This window comes from Oncorhynchus gorbuscha, linkage group LG02, assembly GCF_021184085.1.
Source record: "Oncorhynchus gorbuscha isolate QuinsamMale2020 ecotype Even-year linkage group LG02, OgorEven_v1.0, whole genome shotgun sequence".
NCBI lineage: Eukaryota > Metazoa > Chordata > Actinopteri > Salmoniformes > Salmonidae > Oncorhynchus > Oncorhynchus gorbuscha.
Window position 1 is genome coordinate 30,844,886 of NC_060174.1, and position 15,882 is coordinate 30,860,767.

The window sequence follows — 15,882 nt, forward strand, 5'->3', positions numbered from 1 at the left end:
CTCTGACAGCTAGTGAGGGAGATAGGAGTCTCCAGCTTCAGTGATTTTTGCAGATCATTCCAGTCATTGGCAGCAGAGAACTGGAAGTTAAGGCGGCCAAATTAAGAATTGGCTTTGGGGGTGACCAGTGAGATATACCTGCTGCAGCGCGTGCTACAGGTGGGTGCTGCTATGGTGACCAGTGAGCTGAGTTAAGGCGTGGCTTTACCTTGCAGAGACATGTAGATGACCTAGGTTCCAGTGGTAGGTAGTATATGGTGCTTTGGTGACAAAACAGATGGCACTGTGATAGACTGCATCCAATTTGTTGAATAGAGTGTTGGAGGCTATTTTGTAAATGACATCGCCGAAGTCGAGGATCGGTAGGATGGTCAGTTTTACGAGGGTATGTTTGGCAGCATGAGTGAAGGATGCTTTGTTGCGAAATAGGAAGCCGATTCTAGATTTAATTTTGGATTGGAGATGCTTAATGTGAGTCTGGAAGGAGAGTTTACAGTCTAACCAGACACCTAGGTATTTGTAGCTGTCCACATATTGTAAGTCAGAACCGTCCAGAGTAGTGATGCTGGACGGGCGGGCAGGTCTGGGCAGCGATCGGTTGAAGAGCATGCATTTAGTTTTACTTGCATTTAAGAGCCGTTGGAGGCCAAGGAAGGAGAGTTGCATGGCATGGTAGCTCATCTGGAGGTTAGTTAACACAGTGTCTAAAGAAGGGCCAGAGGTATACAGAATGGTGTTGTCTGCGTAGAGGTGGATCAGAGAATCACCAGCAGCAAGAGCGACATCATTGATGTATACAGAGAAGAGAGTCAGCCCGAGAATTGAGCCCTGTGCCACCCCCATAAAAACTGCCAGAGGTCCAGACAACAGGCCCTCCGATTTGATACACGGAACTTGATCCGAGAAGTAGTTGGTGAACCAGGTGAGGCAATCATTTGAGATACCAAGGCTGTTGAGTCTGCCGATAAGAATGTGGTGATTGACAGAGTCGAAAGTCTTGGCTAGGTCGATAATGCGCAGCCGTATTCAATGTATCTTATCGATGGTGGTTTTGATATCGTTTAGGACCTTGAGCATGGCTGAGGTGCACCCATGACCAGCTCTGAAACCAGATTTCATAGCGGAGAAGGTACGGTGAGCTTTGAAATGGTCGTTGATCTGTTTGTTAACTTGGCTTTCGAAGACCTTAGAAAGGTAGGGTAGGATAGATATAGGTCTGTAGCAGTTTGGGTCTAGAGTGTCTCCCCCTTTGAAGAGGGGGATGACCGCGGCAGCTTTCCAATCTATGGGAATCTCAGATGATACGAAAGAGAGGTTGAACAGGCTAGTAATAGGTGTTGCAACAATTTCGGCAGATAATTTTATAAAGAGAGATATTATCTAGCCTGGCTGATTTGTAATAATAATGTTACTTTAATAGTGTTTACATATCTTGCATTACTCATCTCATATGCATATATTGTATTCTATACTATCTACTGTATCTTAGTCTATGCCGCTCTGACATTGCTCATCCATATATTCTTAATTCCATTCCTTTACTTAGATGTGTGTGTATTAGGTATTTGTTGTGAAATTGTGAGATACTACTGGTTACTGTAGATATTGCTGCACTGTCGGAACTGGAAGCACAAGCCTTCCGCAATAACATCTGCTACACACGTGTATGTGACCAATAAAATGTGTATTTTATTTTATTTGATTATTACTATTGGAGAGCCCTTATTTGTCTACACCCGTCGTTCACACCCTCTGAAGCTTTATCCCCACCCATCTCTGTAAGGGTTGACTGAGCGTTCTGTACTAACAGCTGTCAAGCACCCAAGCTAACTTGCTAGCTACTTCCAGACACAAATAAGAGAACACTGAACATTACTCGCCCAAGCAGAGCTGGTTAGGCGGTTATGTTATCCAGATCGTTGGTGACTGTAACTGTGCTGCTGGCAAGAATTTAATTATGCTTTTTTGCCGATATTCAACGGGTGTTGAGTGTTCGCAAATTCAGCTATTCTTCTCTCTGACACACTCAGACGAGAGTTCTCTGAAATCTGAGTAGATGACCAGACTGAATTTACGAACGCACCCGAAGTGGTTACTTGCATAGTGGAGTCTTTTATTAAGACATGTAGCTAGCTAGCTAGGTAAACAGTGAACCATAATCCCAACACATGACATTACTATCCTGCATGAATCGGCAGGTAGCTAACCAAACAGGTTCAATGTTAGCTAGCTAACATTAGGCTATAGCTAGCCAAGCAAATGGCTCTGAGATATGAATAATAAGATCATACACGTAACGTTAGCTAGTTTGAAGATGTAATCCGGAGACAGGTGTTTTCTCCATCTCCTTAGCTATCATACTCGAATTCAATTGATTTCAAAACACTTATGCAGTTTTACTACATGATATAAAAAAAGTGTGTTAGAAAGGATTCCCTTGACATACTGACCTGCTCAAATAGACAGAAGCTTGCTATATGGTAGACCAATCCAAACTCATCTCTCGGCATGTCCAGCCCACTCATTACCCACTCATTGGCTTAACCAACTAGGCTCATAATTTTAAAATGTCATTCGTATTTACAGATGGCATACAAGTTTGTTATTAATGCACATGAAAGTTCACATGTATGAGAAGGCATTTCTGCCCAAAAACATATTTTGATTTTTTAAAAAATGTAAAGTTCACATTCAAATGGCTCTCCTGTGAAGTAGTGATCCGTGACATACGGCTAGTTTCCTGAAACAGGTCACATATGCATGTTCGAGTGATGGGACACTGTCCTTACTGTATAGCAAGACAGACAAGCAGAATGTCAGCATGTTCTTTTCTATCCCCAACACCCTGACAGTGTTCAGTATGTTATTCAGACTGCAGCTAGACATGTTGGAGTAATGATGCATCCAAGGCTCCAAGACCAGAGGGACAGGTCTTTATTTGGCAATTTGTTCCAAAGAAGAGGAATAGATGGTTGAGTACAGTAACCGAGGAAAATGGCGACAGCTGCTAATGTCTGTCCCTCCGCTATAGTAACACACAATCAAATTACCAAGGACACCAGGAAGGTCACACATCCAACTGTTCCTTCTGGATAGTAACAGAACTAGATTGTCTTTTGTTCTCAATAGATTGCTCACTTTGTGTTGCTTTAAACATGTTTTGTTAAGGGTTTAGAGATGACAACAGTCACTATATTTTCTTAGGGGCTCTCCCTTCATTAGGAACTTGTCTGTGTCTGAAAGAGTTAACATACTAAAGGGTAGTGTTGAGGTGGCTGATTCTCTTTAGCAGGTAAATAAATACAATGTTTCCTTTAAGACTGACACCTCCATACCACCATCCCTCCTCCAGCTTCCTTCCTCCTATTGACAGGTGCATCTGTTATTCCCAGTAAGTAACAAGGCAGCCCTTATATGGCTGGAGAGAGCCTGCAAGATGCCTATGCCAGCAGAACTCTGGAGGTATTCCGGCCATGACATCCCTCTAAGTCTTCTGTACACAATGACCGGACAGCCTGTCATGGCTGCTATGTGCTCTGTGAGAGGCAGAGGCAGAGGCAGAGGCAGGTGGACATTAACCACTTTCCTTGCCAGGCAGGCCACTGTGTCTCATATGATACAATATTAGGGAAAGTGAATACCTAGTTAGAAACTCAAGCACCTGCGATAAAATCTGTAAATCTGTATACGCGACCAATAAACTTCAATTTTTATATTGCTGTATATAAATATATACACTGCATTCGGAAAGTATTCAGACCCCTTGACTTTTACCACATTTTGTTACGTTACAGCCTTATTCTAAAATGTATTCAATAGTTTTTTTCTCAACAATCTACATACAATACCCCATACTGAGAAAGCAAAAACACGTTTTTAGAAATGTTTGCAAATGTATTAAAAATAAAAATGGAAATATCACATTTACATAAGTATTCAGAACCTTTACTCAGTTCTTTGTTGAAGCGCCTTTGGCAGTGATTACAGCCTTGAGTCGTCTTGGGTATGACGCTACAAGCTTGGCACACCTGTATTTAGGGAGTTTCTTCCATCCTTCTCTGCAGATCCACTCAAGATCTGTCAGGTTGGATGGGGAGCGTCACTGCAGAGCTATTTTCAGGTCTCTCCAGAGATGTTAGATTGGGTTCAAGTCCTGGCTCTAGCTGGGCCACTCAAGGACATTCAGAGACTTCCCCCGAAGCCACTCCTGCGTTGTCATGGCTGTGTGCTTAGCGTTTTTGTCCTGTTGGAAAGTGAACCTTCGCCCCAGTCTGAGGTCCTGAGCGCTCTGGAGCATCTCTCTGTACTTTGCTGACTAGTCTCCCAGTCCCTGCCGCTGATCACCTCCCTGACCAAGGCCCTTCTCCCCACATTGCTCAGTTTGGCTGGGCGGGCCAGTTCCAAACGTCTTCCATTTAAGAATAATGGAGGCAAATGTGTCCTTTGGGACCTTCAATGCTGAATACATTTTTTTGGTACCATTTGCTAGATCTGTGCCTCAACACAATCCTGTTTCGGAGCTTTATGGACAATTTCTTCGACCTCATGGCTTGGTTTTTGCTCTGACATGCACTGTCAACTGTGGGACCTTATTTATACACAGGTGTGTGCCTTTCCAAAAAATGTCCAATGAATTTAATATAGCACAGGTGAACTCCAATCAAGTTGTAGAGACATCTCAAGGATGATCAATGGAAACAGGATGCACCTGAGCTAAATTTTGAGTCTCATAGCAAAGGGTCTGAATACTAATGTAAATAAGCTATTTCTGTTTTTGCTTTGTCATTATGGGGTATTGTGTGTAGATTAATGAGGAAATTGTTTGATTTAATCAATTTTAGAATATGGCTGTCACGTAACAAAATATGGAAAAAGACAAGGGGTCTGAATACATTTAAAAAACTGAATACTATATACAGATCACTTGACTTTTTCCACATTTTGTTACTCTAAAATTGATTTTTTTAAACTATTTCATCAATCTACACACAATAGCCCATAATGACTAAGCAAAAACATGTTATTAGAAATGATTTTTTAAATGCCTTATTTACATAACTATTCAGACCCTTTGCTATGAGACTCAAAAAAAAAAGAAGTTTTTATTTATTTTTCTATTTCACTTTAATTTAACCAGGTAGGCCAGGTAAAAAAAAAATGTAAGCCCTTTATCTACTTTGCCAGATGATCTTGTGGATACCATTTGTATGTCTCTCTGTGGAGTTTGAAGGAAGTTTCTTATTATCTTTAGCGGAATTGCTAACCAGTGTTAGCGCAATGATTGGGAGTCTATGGTAACCAATGCTAGTTAGCATCGGCTTGCGAAACTACCTCTAACTTCCTTCCTACAGGATGCAGAGACATACAAATGTTATCCATGAATTAATCTGACTCTGGGGAAGTAGATAGAGGGGTTCATTGCCAAAATCCCGAAGTATCCCTTTAAAGCTATAGATATTAAATGTAATTCTGTCCTGAATTGTGAGCCTAGATATGCTGGGTAGAAGTTTGAGTAAGAGGTTGGTGAGGTGATTCAATACTCTGAGTCAGTGCTGTGTGAAATGTTTGGTCTGTCTGTATTTGGTCTTTGGCAGTGCTCGGAACCCTGACCCTGTGCTGGGTAAGGGGTAAGCGGTAAGGTTGTGGGGTTGTATGTACCAAACTGGGTGGAACAGCAGAGACAGACTGCTTGGGAGAGAAACCTCTCTCTTCAGTGCTGCTGTCAGATGGCCATTTCTTACATAGCTCAGATTTTTCACAAGCTGCAGCTATTGGGAGAAGAGAGGCCTTTTGGACAAAGTAGACGGAATGCTCCTGTCTTGTACTGGTTGCTCTCTTTTCTCCCTCGGTGGTGTGGCTTTATATCTCTACTAAGAAGAGCTTACAAGCATGGAGAATGTCCTGGGAAATGCTCAGGATCAATGATTAAGCCTCGGGAATGGTGGCCCTGATCCGAACACTAATCCTACCTGTCATGCCAGCTCTTGTCCTTGGAAAGAAAACTCTCTTAATATTGACATGCACAGACAAAGTGCAAATTAATCATTTTGTCCATGGACATGACATCTCATTGCACCTTAGCATTTCTCTCTTCCACATTGTGGAAGCAGAAGTACTGCAGCTGGAAAGCTGTAGCTTTTTGGAGCCGTTGTCATAGTTTCCTTTCTGCAGCAGTGTGAAGGAAATACATTAGAGGCCTTTGTCATTTGATTGGAAATCGAGTATGTATTGATTCAGAATGAACATGAGCCTGTTTTCAATCCGAGAACATAATAATATTAAAACAAAAACATGACAGTGTGTTTCTGTTAATGCACCACACCACATCTTACGTTAAGCCACAATAGGATTTTCTATTTTCATACATGAATTTCACCCGTAGAACATTACAGGCAGTGCTAAATGTACACCATGTTTAACTTGGGTAAATGAGGATCAGCAGAGAGGGTCATCTAGCACGTGAGGAGCACACAAGCCAGTGTTTAAATAAGGGGGGAAAAGTTCCCCAATATTCCTCTTGGAGAGGTCTCGCAGTGGCTCAGTCCCAGTGCTCTGCAGGCATGAATCATGATAGATAAGGAGATGGGGCTGAGATTATGTTTGAAGAGCCCCGGGCTCCATAAAGAAGCCTGGTTCTTGGTGACCATGACAAAAGGCGAGAGTCAGGGTCTAAATATTCACTAATAAATTGTTCTGTCTGGAATGAGCCATCTGTATTGGCTTTCGTTCAAATACCTAGACCTTGGCTCACAAGAATATGAACTCATGCTTTGCTCAAACATACATGATATGGATGTAATTAAAGCAACTGTGATACATACAGTTGAAGTCGGAAGTTTACATGCACTTAGGTTGGAGTCATTAAAACTTGTTTTTCAAACACTCCACAAATTTCTTGTTAACAAGCTATAGTTTTGGCAAGTCGGTTAGGACATCTACTTTGTGCATGACACAAGTAATTTTTCCAACAGATTATTTAACTTATAAATCACAATTCCAGTGGATCAGAAGTTTACATACACTAAATTGACTGTGCCTTTAAACAGCTTGGAAAATTCCAGAAAATGGCTTTAGAAGCTTCTGATTTGCTAATTGACATCATTTGAGTCAATTGGAGGTGTACTTGTGGATGTATTTCAAGGCCTACCTTCAAACTCAGTGCCTCTTTGCTTGGCATCATGGGAAAATCAAAAGAAATCAGCCAAGACCTCAGAAAAAAACTGTAGACCTCCACAAGTTTGGTTCATCCTTGGGAGCAATTTCCAAACGCCTGAAGGTACCACGTTCATCTGTACAAACAATAGTACGCAAGTATAAACACCATGGGACAACGCAGCCGTCATACCGCTCAGAAAGGAGACACGTTCTGTCTCCTAGAGATTAACGTACTTTGATGCGAAAAGTGCAAATCAATCCCAGAACAACAGCAAAGGACCTTGTGAAGATGCTGGAGGAAATAGGTACAAAGGTATCTATATCCACAGTAAAACGAGTCCTATATCGACATAAACGCCATAGAAAAGCAAGACTATGGTTTGCAACTGCACATGGAGACAAAGATCATAGTTTTGGGAGAAATATCCTCTGGTCTGATGAAACAAAAATAGAACTGTTTGGTCATAATGACCATCGTTATGTTTGGAGGAAAAAGGGGGAGACTTGCAAGCCGAAGAACACCATCCCAACCGTGAAGCACGGGGATGGGAGCATCGTGTTGTGGGGGTGCTTTGCTGCAGGAGGGACTGGTGCACTTCACAAAATTGATGGCATCATGAGGAGGGGAATTTATGTGGATATATTGAAGCAACATCAGTCAGGAAGTTAAACCTTGGTCGCAAATGGGTCTTCCAAATGGACAAGGACTCCAAGCATACTTCCAAAGTTGTGGCAAAATGGTTTAAGGAAAACAAAGTCAAGGTATTGGAGTGGCCATTACAAAGCCCTGACCTCAATCATATAGAAGATTTGTGGGCAGAACTGAAAAAGTGTGTGCGAGCAAGGAGGCCTACAAACCTGACTCAGTTTCCAACAGTCTTGAAGGAGTTCCGTCATATGCTGAGCAATTGTTGGCTGCTTTGCGGCCCGACTCATCCCACAACATCTCAATTTGATTGAGGTTTGGCGGTTGCGGAGGCCAGATCATCTGATGCGGCACGCCATCACTCTCCTTCTTGGTAAAATAGCCCTTACACAGCCTGGAGGTGTGTTGGGTCATTGTCCTGTTGAAAAACAAATGATAGTCCCACTAAGCCCAAACCAGGTTGGATGGCGTATCACTGCAGAATGCTGTGGTAGCCATGCTGGTTAAGTGTGCCTTGAATTCTAAATAAATCACTGACAGTGTCACGAGCAAAGCACCCCCACACCATAACACCACCTCCTCCATGCTTCACAGTGGGATATACACATCCGTTTACCCACACTGCATCTCATAAAAACACAGCGGTTGGAACCAAAAATCTCCAATTTGCACTCCAGGCCAAAGGACAAATTTCCACTGGTCTAATGTCCATTGCTCATGTTTCCTGGCCCAAGCAAGTCTCTTCTTCTTATTGTTGTCTTAACAGTTGATGTTCAACTGAACAGTTGATGTTGATATGTGTCTGTTACTTGAACTCTGTGAAGCATTTATTTGGAAACTCTAATGAGCTTATCCTCTGCAGCAGAAGTAACTCTGGATCATTCCTGTGGCGGTCCTTATGAGAGACAATTTCATCATAACGCTTGATGGTTTTTGCGACTGCACTTGAAGAAATGTTCCGTCTTAAAGTAAAGATGTACTGTCGTTTCTCTTGGATTATTTGAGCTGTTCTTGCCATAATATAGAGTTAGTCTTTTACCAAATAGGGCTATGTTCTGTATGCCCCCATACCTTGTCACAACACAACTGATTGACTCAAATGCATTAATGAGAAGGAAAGAAATTCCACAAATTAACTTTAAAAAAGGCACACCTGTTAATTGAATTGCATTCCAGGTGACTACCTCATGAAGCTGGCTGAGAGAATGCCAAGAGAGTGCAAAGCTGTCATCAAGGCAAAGGGAGGCAATTTGAAGAATCTCAAATATAAAATATATTTTGATTTGTTTAACACTTTTGGTTACAACATGATTCCATATGTGCCATTTCATAGTTTTGATGTCTTCACTATTATTCTACAATGTAGGAAATAGTAAAAATAAAGAAAAACTCTTGAATGAGTAGGTGTTATATACAGTGGGGCAAAAAAGTATTTAGTCAGCCATCAATTGTGCAAGTTCTCCCACTTAAAAATATGAGAGAGGCCTGTAGTTTTCATCATAGGTACACTTCAACTATGACAGACAAAATGAGAAAAAAAATCCAGAAAATCACATTGTAGGAATTTTAACGAATTTATTTGCAAATTATGGTGGAAAATAAGTATTTGGTCAATAACAAAAGTTTATCTCAATACTTTGTTATATACCCTTTGTTGGCAATGACAGAGGTCAAACGTTTTCTGTATGTCTTCACAAGGTTTTCACACACTGTTGCTGGTATTTTGGCCCATTCCTCCATGGAGATCTCCTCTAGAGCAGTCATGTTTTGGGGCTGTTGCTGGGCAACACGGACTTTCAACTCCAAAGATTTTCTATGGGGTTGAGATCTGGAGACTGGCGAGGCCACTCCAGGACCTTGAAATGCTTCTTACGAAGCCACTCCTTCGTTGCCCGGGCGGTGTATTTGGGATCATTTTCATGCTGAAAGATCCAGCCACGTTTCATCTTCAATGCCCATGCTGATGGAAGGAGGTTTTTCACTCAAAATCTCATGATACATGGCCCCATTCATTCTTTCCTTTACACGGATCAGTCGTCCCGGTCCCTTTGCAGAAAAACAGCCCCAAAGCATGATGTTTCCACCCCCATGCTTAACAGTAGGTATGGTGTTCTTTGGATGCAACTCGGCATTCTTTGTCCCCCAAACACAACGAGTTGAGATTTTACCAAAAAGTTATATTTTGGTTTCATCTGACCATATGACATTCTCCCAATCTTCTTCTGGATCATCCAAATGCTCTCTAGCAAACTTCAGACGGGCCTGGACATGTACTGGCTTAAGCAGGGGGACACGTCTGGCACTGCAGGATTTGAGTCCCTAGTAGTGTGTTACTGATAGTAGTGTGTTACTGTAATGTCCCGGCGTAATGTGTTACTGATGGTAGGCTTTGTTACTTTGGTCCCAGCTCTCTGCAGGTCATTCACTAGGTCCCCCTGTGTTGTTCTGGGATTTTTGCTCACTGTTCTTGTGATCATTTTGACCCCACGGGGTGAGATCTTGCCCCAGATCGAGCGAGATTATCAGTGGTCTTGTATGTCTTGTATGTCTTCCATTTCCTAATAATCGCTCCCACAGTTGAATTCTTCAAACCAAGCTGCTTACCTATTGCAGATTCAGTCTTCCCAGCCTGGTGCAGGTCTACAATTTTCTACAGTTTCTTGTGTCCTTTGACAGCTCTCTGGTCTTGGCCATAGTGGAGTTTGGAGTGTGACTGTTTGAGGTTGTGGACAGGTGTCTTTTATACTGATAACAAGTTCAAACAGGTGCCATTAATACAGGTAATGAGTGGAGGACAGAGGAGCCTCTTAAAGAAGAAGTTACAGGTCTGTGTGAGCCAGAAATCTTGCTTGTTTGTAGGTGACCAAATACTTATTTTACACCATAATTTGCAAATTAATTAATTAAAAATCCTACAATGTGATTTTCTGGATTTTGTCTGTCATAGTTGAAGTGTACCTATGATGAAAATTACAGGCGTCTCTCATCTTTTTAAGTGGGAGAACTTGCACAATTGGTGGCTGACTAAATATTTTTGCCCCACTGTATATATATATATATATATATATATATATATATATATATATATATTAGCATTCTATATATATATATATACATTCCTAATTAGCATTCTAATGTAGAATTGTTTATGTGATAAAGTCACACTGCTCAATGCATTAGGGCTGCTTTGCACAAGGTTCCACTCTTGCCATGCTCTCTCTATTCCCACTCTGTCGAGCATTCAGAATGAGAGCTTGTCAATATGTAAGAGATGTCACTCTTCTCTCTGTTGTGCAATATGCCTGCAAGTTGTGCAGATTCTTTCATTAATGCCGGAGCGTTACAGTCTCTTGAAGAGCAATTACAAGGGATGTTTGTGTGTCAAAAAGAGTCTATTTGAACATATTATTTATTTATTTCTAGACAACTGTGGAAGCCGTAGCTATTCCCAGTAGATTACCACTTCTAATGTGTATGTTTTTTCCTTTAAAAAGCCTTCTAAACTGTATTTGTTTTATGTTAAGGGGCCCTCCAAGTGAAATATGGATTGGCATTCTTGGAAACACTACCGAGTGAGTGACTGTACTGTAATCTCTCACATACTGTGGCCCTGCTCTCTGTTTCCTGAGTCAAATCAATACCAGAGCACCCGCTAAAGAGTTTCTGTCCAGGATCATTAATTATAATTTGCTCTCCTTTCCACTTAATCTATTAGAGGCTCTTGATTCACACCCATTAATCTTTTCTCATTAATGTGTATTCTCTTCCCTCACTGAGACTCATGTTCCTCTGGTGTTTGCTTAATGACAGTCAGGTCTGGTCAGATCTGCCTCACTTGCTCTGCGGTTCATTCTGGTGAAATCACGACTTAGTCAACAGAGTTTATTTTGTCTTACGTTCAGATGAAAACTGAAGGTTTGAGTGGTACAGACAACCTTGTAAGTTTGCTCCCACAGTGGGCGGTGTTAATTACTTACAACAAAAAGTATATTTATTTACCCAAACAGAAACTAAACATCATTGTACATGTCCTGGGGTCATTCACTGAGGATTTGATGGCAGAAGAACCATTCTGGTTCAGATGACACACAGAAAAGAAATCCACAAATATGATTCTGCCAAAAGGCTTGGCTCCATTCTTGTGATAATTTTCTCATTTTAAAATGAACTGTGAGGTAAAAATAGTTGTTTCTATCTTGTAACAGTGCCCCATTTAGAAACCATTTAAAGGTCTAAAAGGGATGCTGGCACTAATTACATTTAAGTATTTTCTTCATCAGATATTTTTAGGCATGGTCATCTGTACAAATGTACACTACAGTTATTCTGCATGTTGCTTTTGTGCACAACTGGCTTTAGTCCATGTCAAATTAGCTTCAAGGAGCATGTTTCTCCTCCGTTAGGCCCTAGTTACTGCCTACACATCCACATTTGTAGGAACACTTTTGGACGGATTCCTTACGATGATATCATAGCTTCTGATCATTATCAGAGAGCTGTGTTGCTGCACCTTTTACAGTCATATCAAGCAAGATAGGACCCTCCCCCTCCCAAACTCCAGCCCAGATATTGCCTCACTTGATTTGCTCGCCCACTCTCACATTGGTTTTTGAGTACAGCCGAGCAGAGAAGAAACCTCTGTGTGGAAATCCACAACCAGAGTTTGCCTTTCAGAAAATAATTTATCTTTCTTAGAAATAAAGAATTCTGATTTGCACTGACTTTCCAATAGTGAAGATACATTCTTTGCAACGGTTGTTGACCAACGGTTGTTGACCCAGATGGTACTCGTCCTCCAATGGACCTATGCTTATGTTAACGTATTGGATGTTTTGCCATAAGCAATAGCAGTGTCTGCTATTTATAGGGTTTGGGTCATTTACATGGCTAATTATATGCGTGCACCTTGGATTTTGCAGCATTCACTTCCAGTATAAGATGAAAGCGAGTGCTGGGAGCTATAGTAGTTTGCATTGCGTATGTTGTTGATTCAGCTGTGAGATACCATTGTATGTCTCATAACTGTTTATTTGGCCATGCATTGTGGTGTTTCTTATCTGTAGCTAGAGAGGTGATCGTTCCAATATTTCACAGAGCGAGGTCCTGCTTATTCTGCAGCTGGCTTGTGTTTCACGAGGCTCTATACAACACAATGGAGTACTCAGTTACATGTTGAATTGTGTCACTGATCTCTTGATGAAATAATAGATAGCATAGATTCTTTCATCCCTCTGTTTCAAATAAAACAAATGACTATCTGTAATCTTTAAAAAAAAGCTGAATAATGGATCAAAACAAGTTAGAAACTGCTATTAAATGTGCTTATACTCTCACGTTGATACCATAGGATTTCATTGATTTCATTGCATATATACCTCAAATCAGTTCCATTCCATATATGCATGGTGTGACATGCACTGTAATGGTCCTTCTCCTGATCAGCTCTGAGATGGTGTCATTTCCCTGTGCTTTCTTTCACTTTGTTTTAGAGCTGCTGCCACAGGAAATGACTCTGGGTGGGGGGAAACCAGCCTTATGACTCATTCTTCTGTAAATCTACCATTAGAGTAAAACAAGGAAATTACATTTCACACAAATGTATATAGTACCACGAATACAGTACTATGAGTACATAGTATTCCCATATTGTCACTTTAAAAAAAGTAACAATCTTTTAGCAAAGTGTTTTACCCAACTGTAATGGCATGCTATTCCCACCTTAAACAGCAGTCACAGTACATTTGTTAAGTGAATTGCTCCTCATCCCAGGATACAAGGAGTTGACTTTGATATCGTCACTCACAGCAAGAATGAAAGGCTCATCAATTCTGAAATGGACATTTTATTTTGGTAAATGTGCAGGATAATTATCAGAGTCTATTAAAACTTCCCAGAGGGTTGGGAACACTTAACGTTGCATGCCGTAGCAAGCTATGCAGCTTTAAATGGTTGGAGATTTGGCAGATGCCTGTTGTTGTAGTGGCTCACAGTCCCGTGATGGCTTTTGTCTCTGTGTGTCTCTCCAGGGAGTGGCTTTGTCAACTCCAGGGGCTCTCCGGGACTCCTGGGCACACCCAGCGGGAATGGCCTGGGGAAAGTTATGCCCACCAAGTCTCCACCGCCCCCTGGAGTGAACATGGGGATGGGAAACCGCAAGCCAGACCTGAGAGTGGTGATCCCCCCATCCAGCAAAGGCATGATGCCCCCACTGGTGAGTAGTCTACAGTCTCCACTCCTCACTGCACATGAGCAGACTGTAGGAACACTATGTATCTCTCAGTCCTAGGGCTGGCTTAGATTCTGGCTTAGAAGCATTCTCCTTTCCCCTCACATGTGTGCAACAGAGGGAGTTTCATTTTCCCTACACAGGATCGTGACGGTATCATTGTGGTATAGCGTGCCATGCTGGAAATGTTTTGGCGCAGGAGACAATGTCATGAGGATATAAGTGCTGTCTGAGGACCCCTTTCTTCCTGGTGGGACTGGTTGACGTGCAGCTTAGATTCACTTCCATCAACAGCAATCAGCAAGTGGCATTCGTTCTCATGCTGCATTTTTATTTGATCACCTACAGGAGCAAGATTCTGGACAGTGCCAAGAACACAAACAGCGCTATAGCTAGTTGGTCTATATTTCTGAGGCCCAGTCACTCAATTATTCATATTGAAATGATAGGCCCTCTCTAATTATTATAATGAAGGTGCAGAGCACCGGAGGCTCCACTAGACTGTCTCATCAATCTAAATGAGAAGAAAGAGAAAGAGGAAAAAAGTGTTCCGAAATTGGCCAGTAATAGACTCTTTCCAACCTACATGTTGCTGGAGCTCTCAGCAACGGGAGTTCCTCCAAGACACAGAGGCGTTGTTTGGATCAGGGGTGCCCGTAGCTTGGGCACCCGTGAACCATCCACCAGCCCGGAGCAGGGGATCAACATGTGTATGGTACTGTTACCATGCCAGCATCTGGAAGTGGTAGAGCTCCATACGTCACAAAGACAAAGCATTATTTTAGATATAACTGGTAGAATGGTTCAGACAGAGATAATTTAGAAGGCCTGAATGTGTCAGTAGTATTGAGACGAAAGGGAGGGCCTGCTCTGCTCTATCAGTGTAAACGCAACATTCCAGATAGGTTAAGGCTTTGGGGGCTGGCAGGTCTGCAGACAGCCTGTCATTAGGCCATAATGGTATTAAATTAATCACATCTCAGTGTGACAGAGTGGGGATGAAGGCTTAATCAGGGCCCCAGTGTGAGCCAGATAATATCTTGTCGCCCTTGTCGTGTCTTCCTGATGCTATTGATTGAGTGTGGTATTAAGACCAGGACTGGCCAGGGCACAGGGAAGTTGGAAGAGGGGCATCCAGTTAGTCTCCTGTGTAGCAGAACAGTAGCCCTCAGATACAGAGAGACCCCAGTAATCCCTAGGTGAAACAAACATGCACCATATGCAGGCTTAGTATTACTTTATCAATATATTGCATTGACTGGTACCTCGTTGACTACTTTACATGAGCTACAAAGATTTGTTTTTTCATGAGTTGACCTAACTAGTCAGTCTTAGTTTCTTGAACACAGTTTTTTGAAAGTGGAGAGCCTTCCAAATGAGTCACGTTAGAGCCTCAGGGTTGATGAAGTAATTTGATTGACATAGTTATGTATTGATGCATGAGAGGTTAAGAACTTATTCAATGTGAGGTTAAGTCCAAGTCAACGTGTGTTTGCTGACTTAAACTCTTCACCTTAAGAGTTTATCCATTTCGGTTTTACATCAGTAACCTTCTGAGTAGCGAATAGTGGTGGATCCAAAATCATAGGTCAAACTCAGAAATGGTCACAAAAACAATGCTAGAGTGTTATAACATGGTCATTTAGCAGACTCTTCTATCCAAAGTATTTCAGGGAAGTTCATGAGTCCACAAAGAAATTGATTGACATTGCATTTGACAAAGAGGGTTTTGCAAGGTAACATGAATAGCAGAGGACAGAATGAATTTGTAAGTCTAGAGGTCAGGCACGTCTAGATGACTTTTAGTTGTGGAATACAATCAGGCAATTAGGACTTTGGATTTCAACATTAAAAG

At 41.7% G+C, this 15,882-nt stretch overlaps 1 protein-coding gene across 9 annotated transcripts in view; it reads left to right on the forward strand.

Annotated features, from left to right (window-relative positions):
• LOC124000809 (myocyte-specific enhancer factor 2A-like) overlaps positions 1-15,882 on the forward strand; it is a 120,325-nt gene that overhangs the window by 95,427 nt on the left and 9,016 nt on the right. For 5 of the 9 annotated variants that reach the window (XM_046307443.1, XM_046307502.1, XM_046307436.1 and 2 more), the window contains 2 exons: positions 11,326-11,373; positions 13,828-14,012. In XM_046307443.1, the coding sequence (XP_046163399.1) occupies positions 11,326-11,373; positions 13,828-14,012 (233 nt within the window). The remainder of the gene's footprint in view (positions 1-11,325; positions 11,374-13,827; positions 14,013-15,882) is intronic. The other 4 variants (XM_046307475.1, XM_046307467.1, XM_046307494.1 and 1 more) reach the window with 1 other exon arrangement.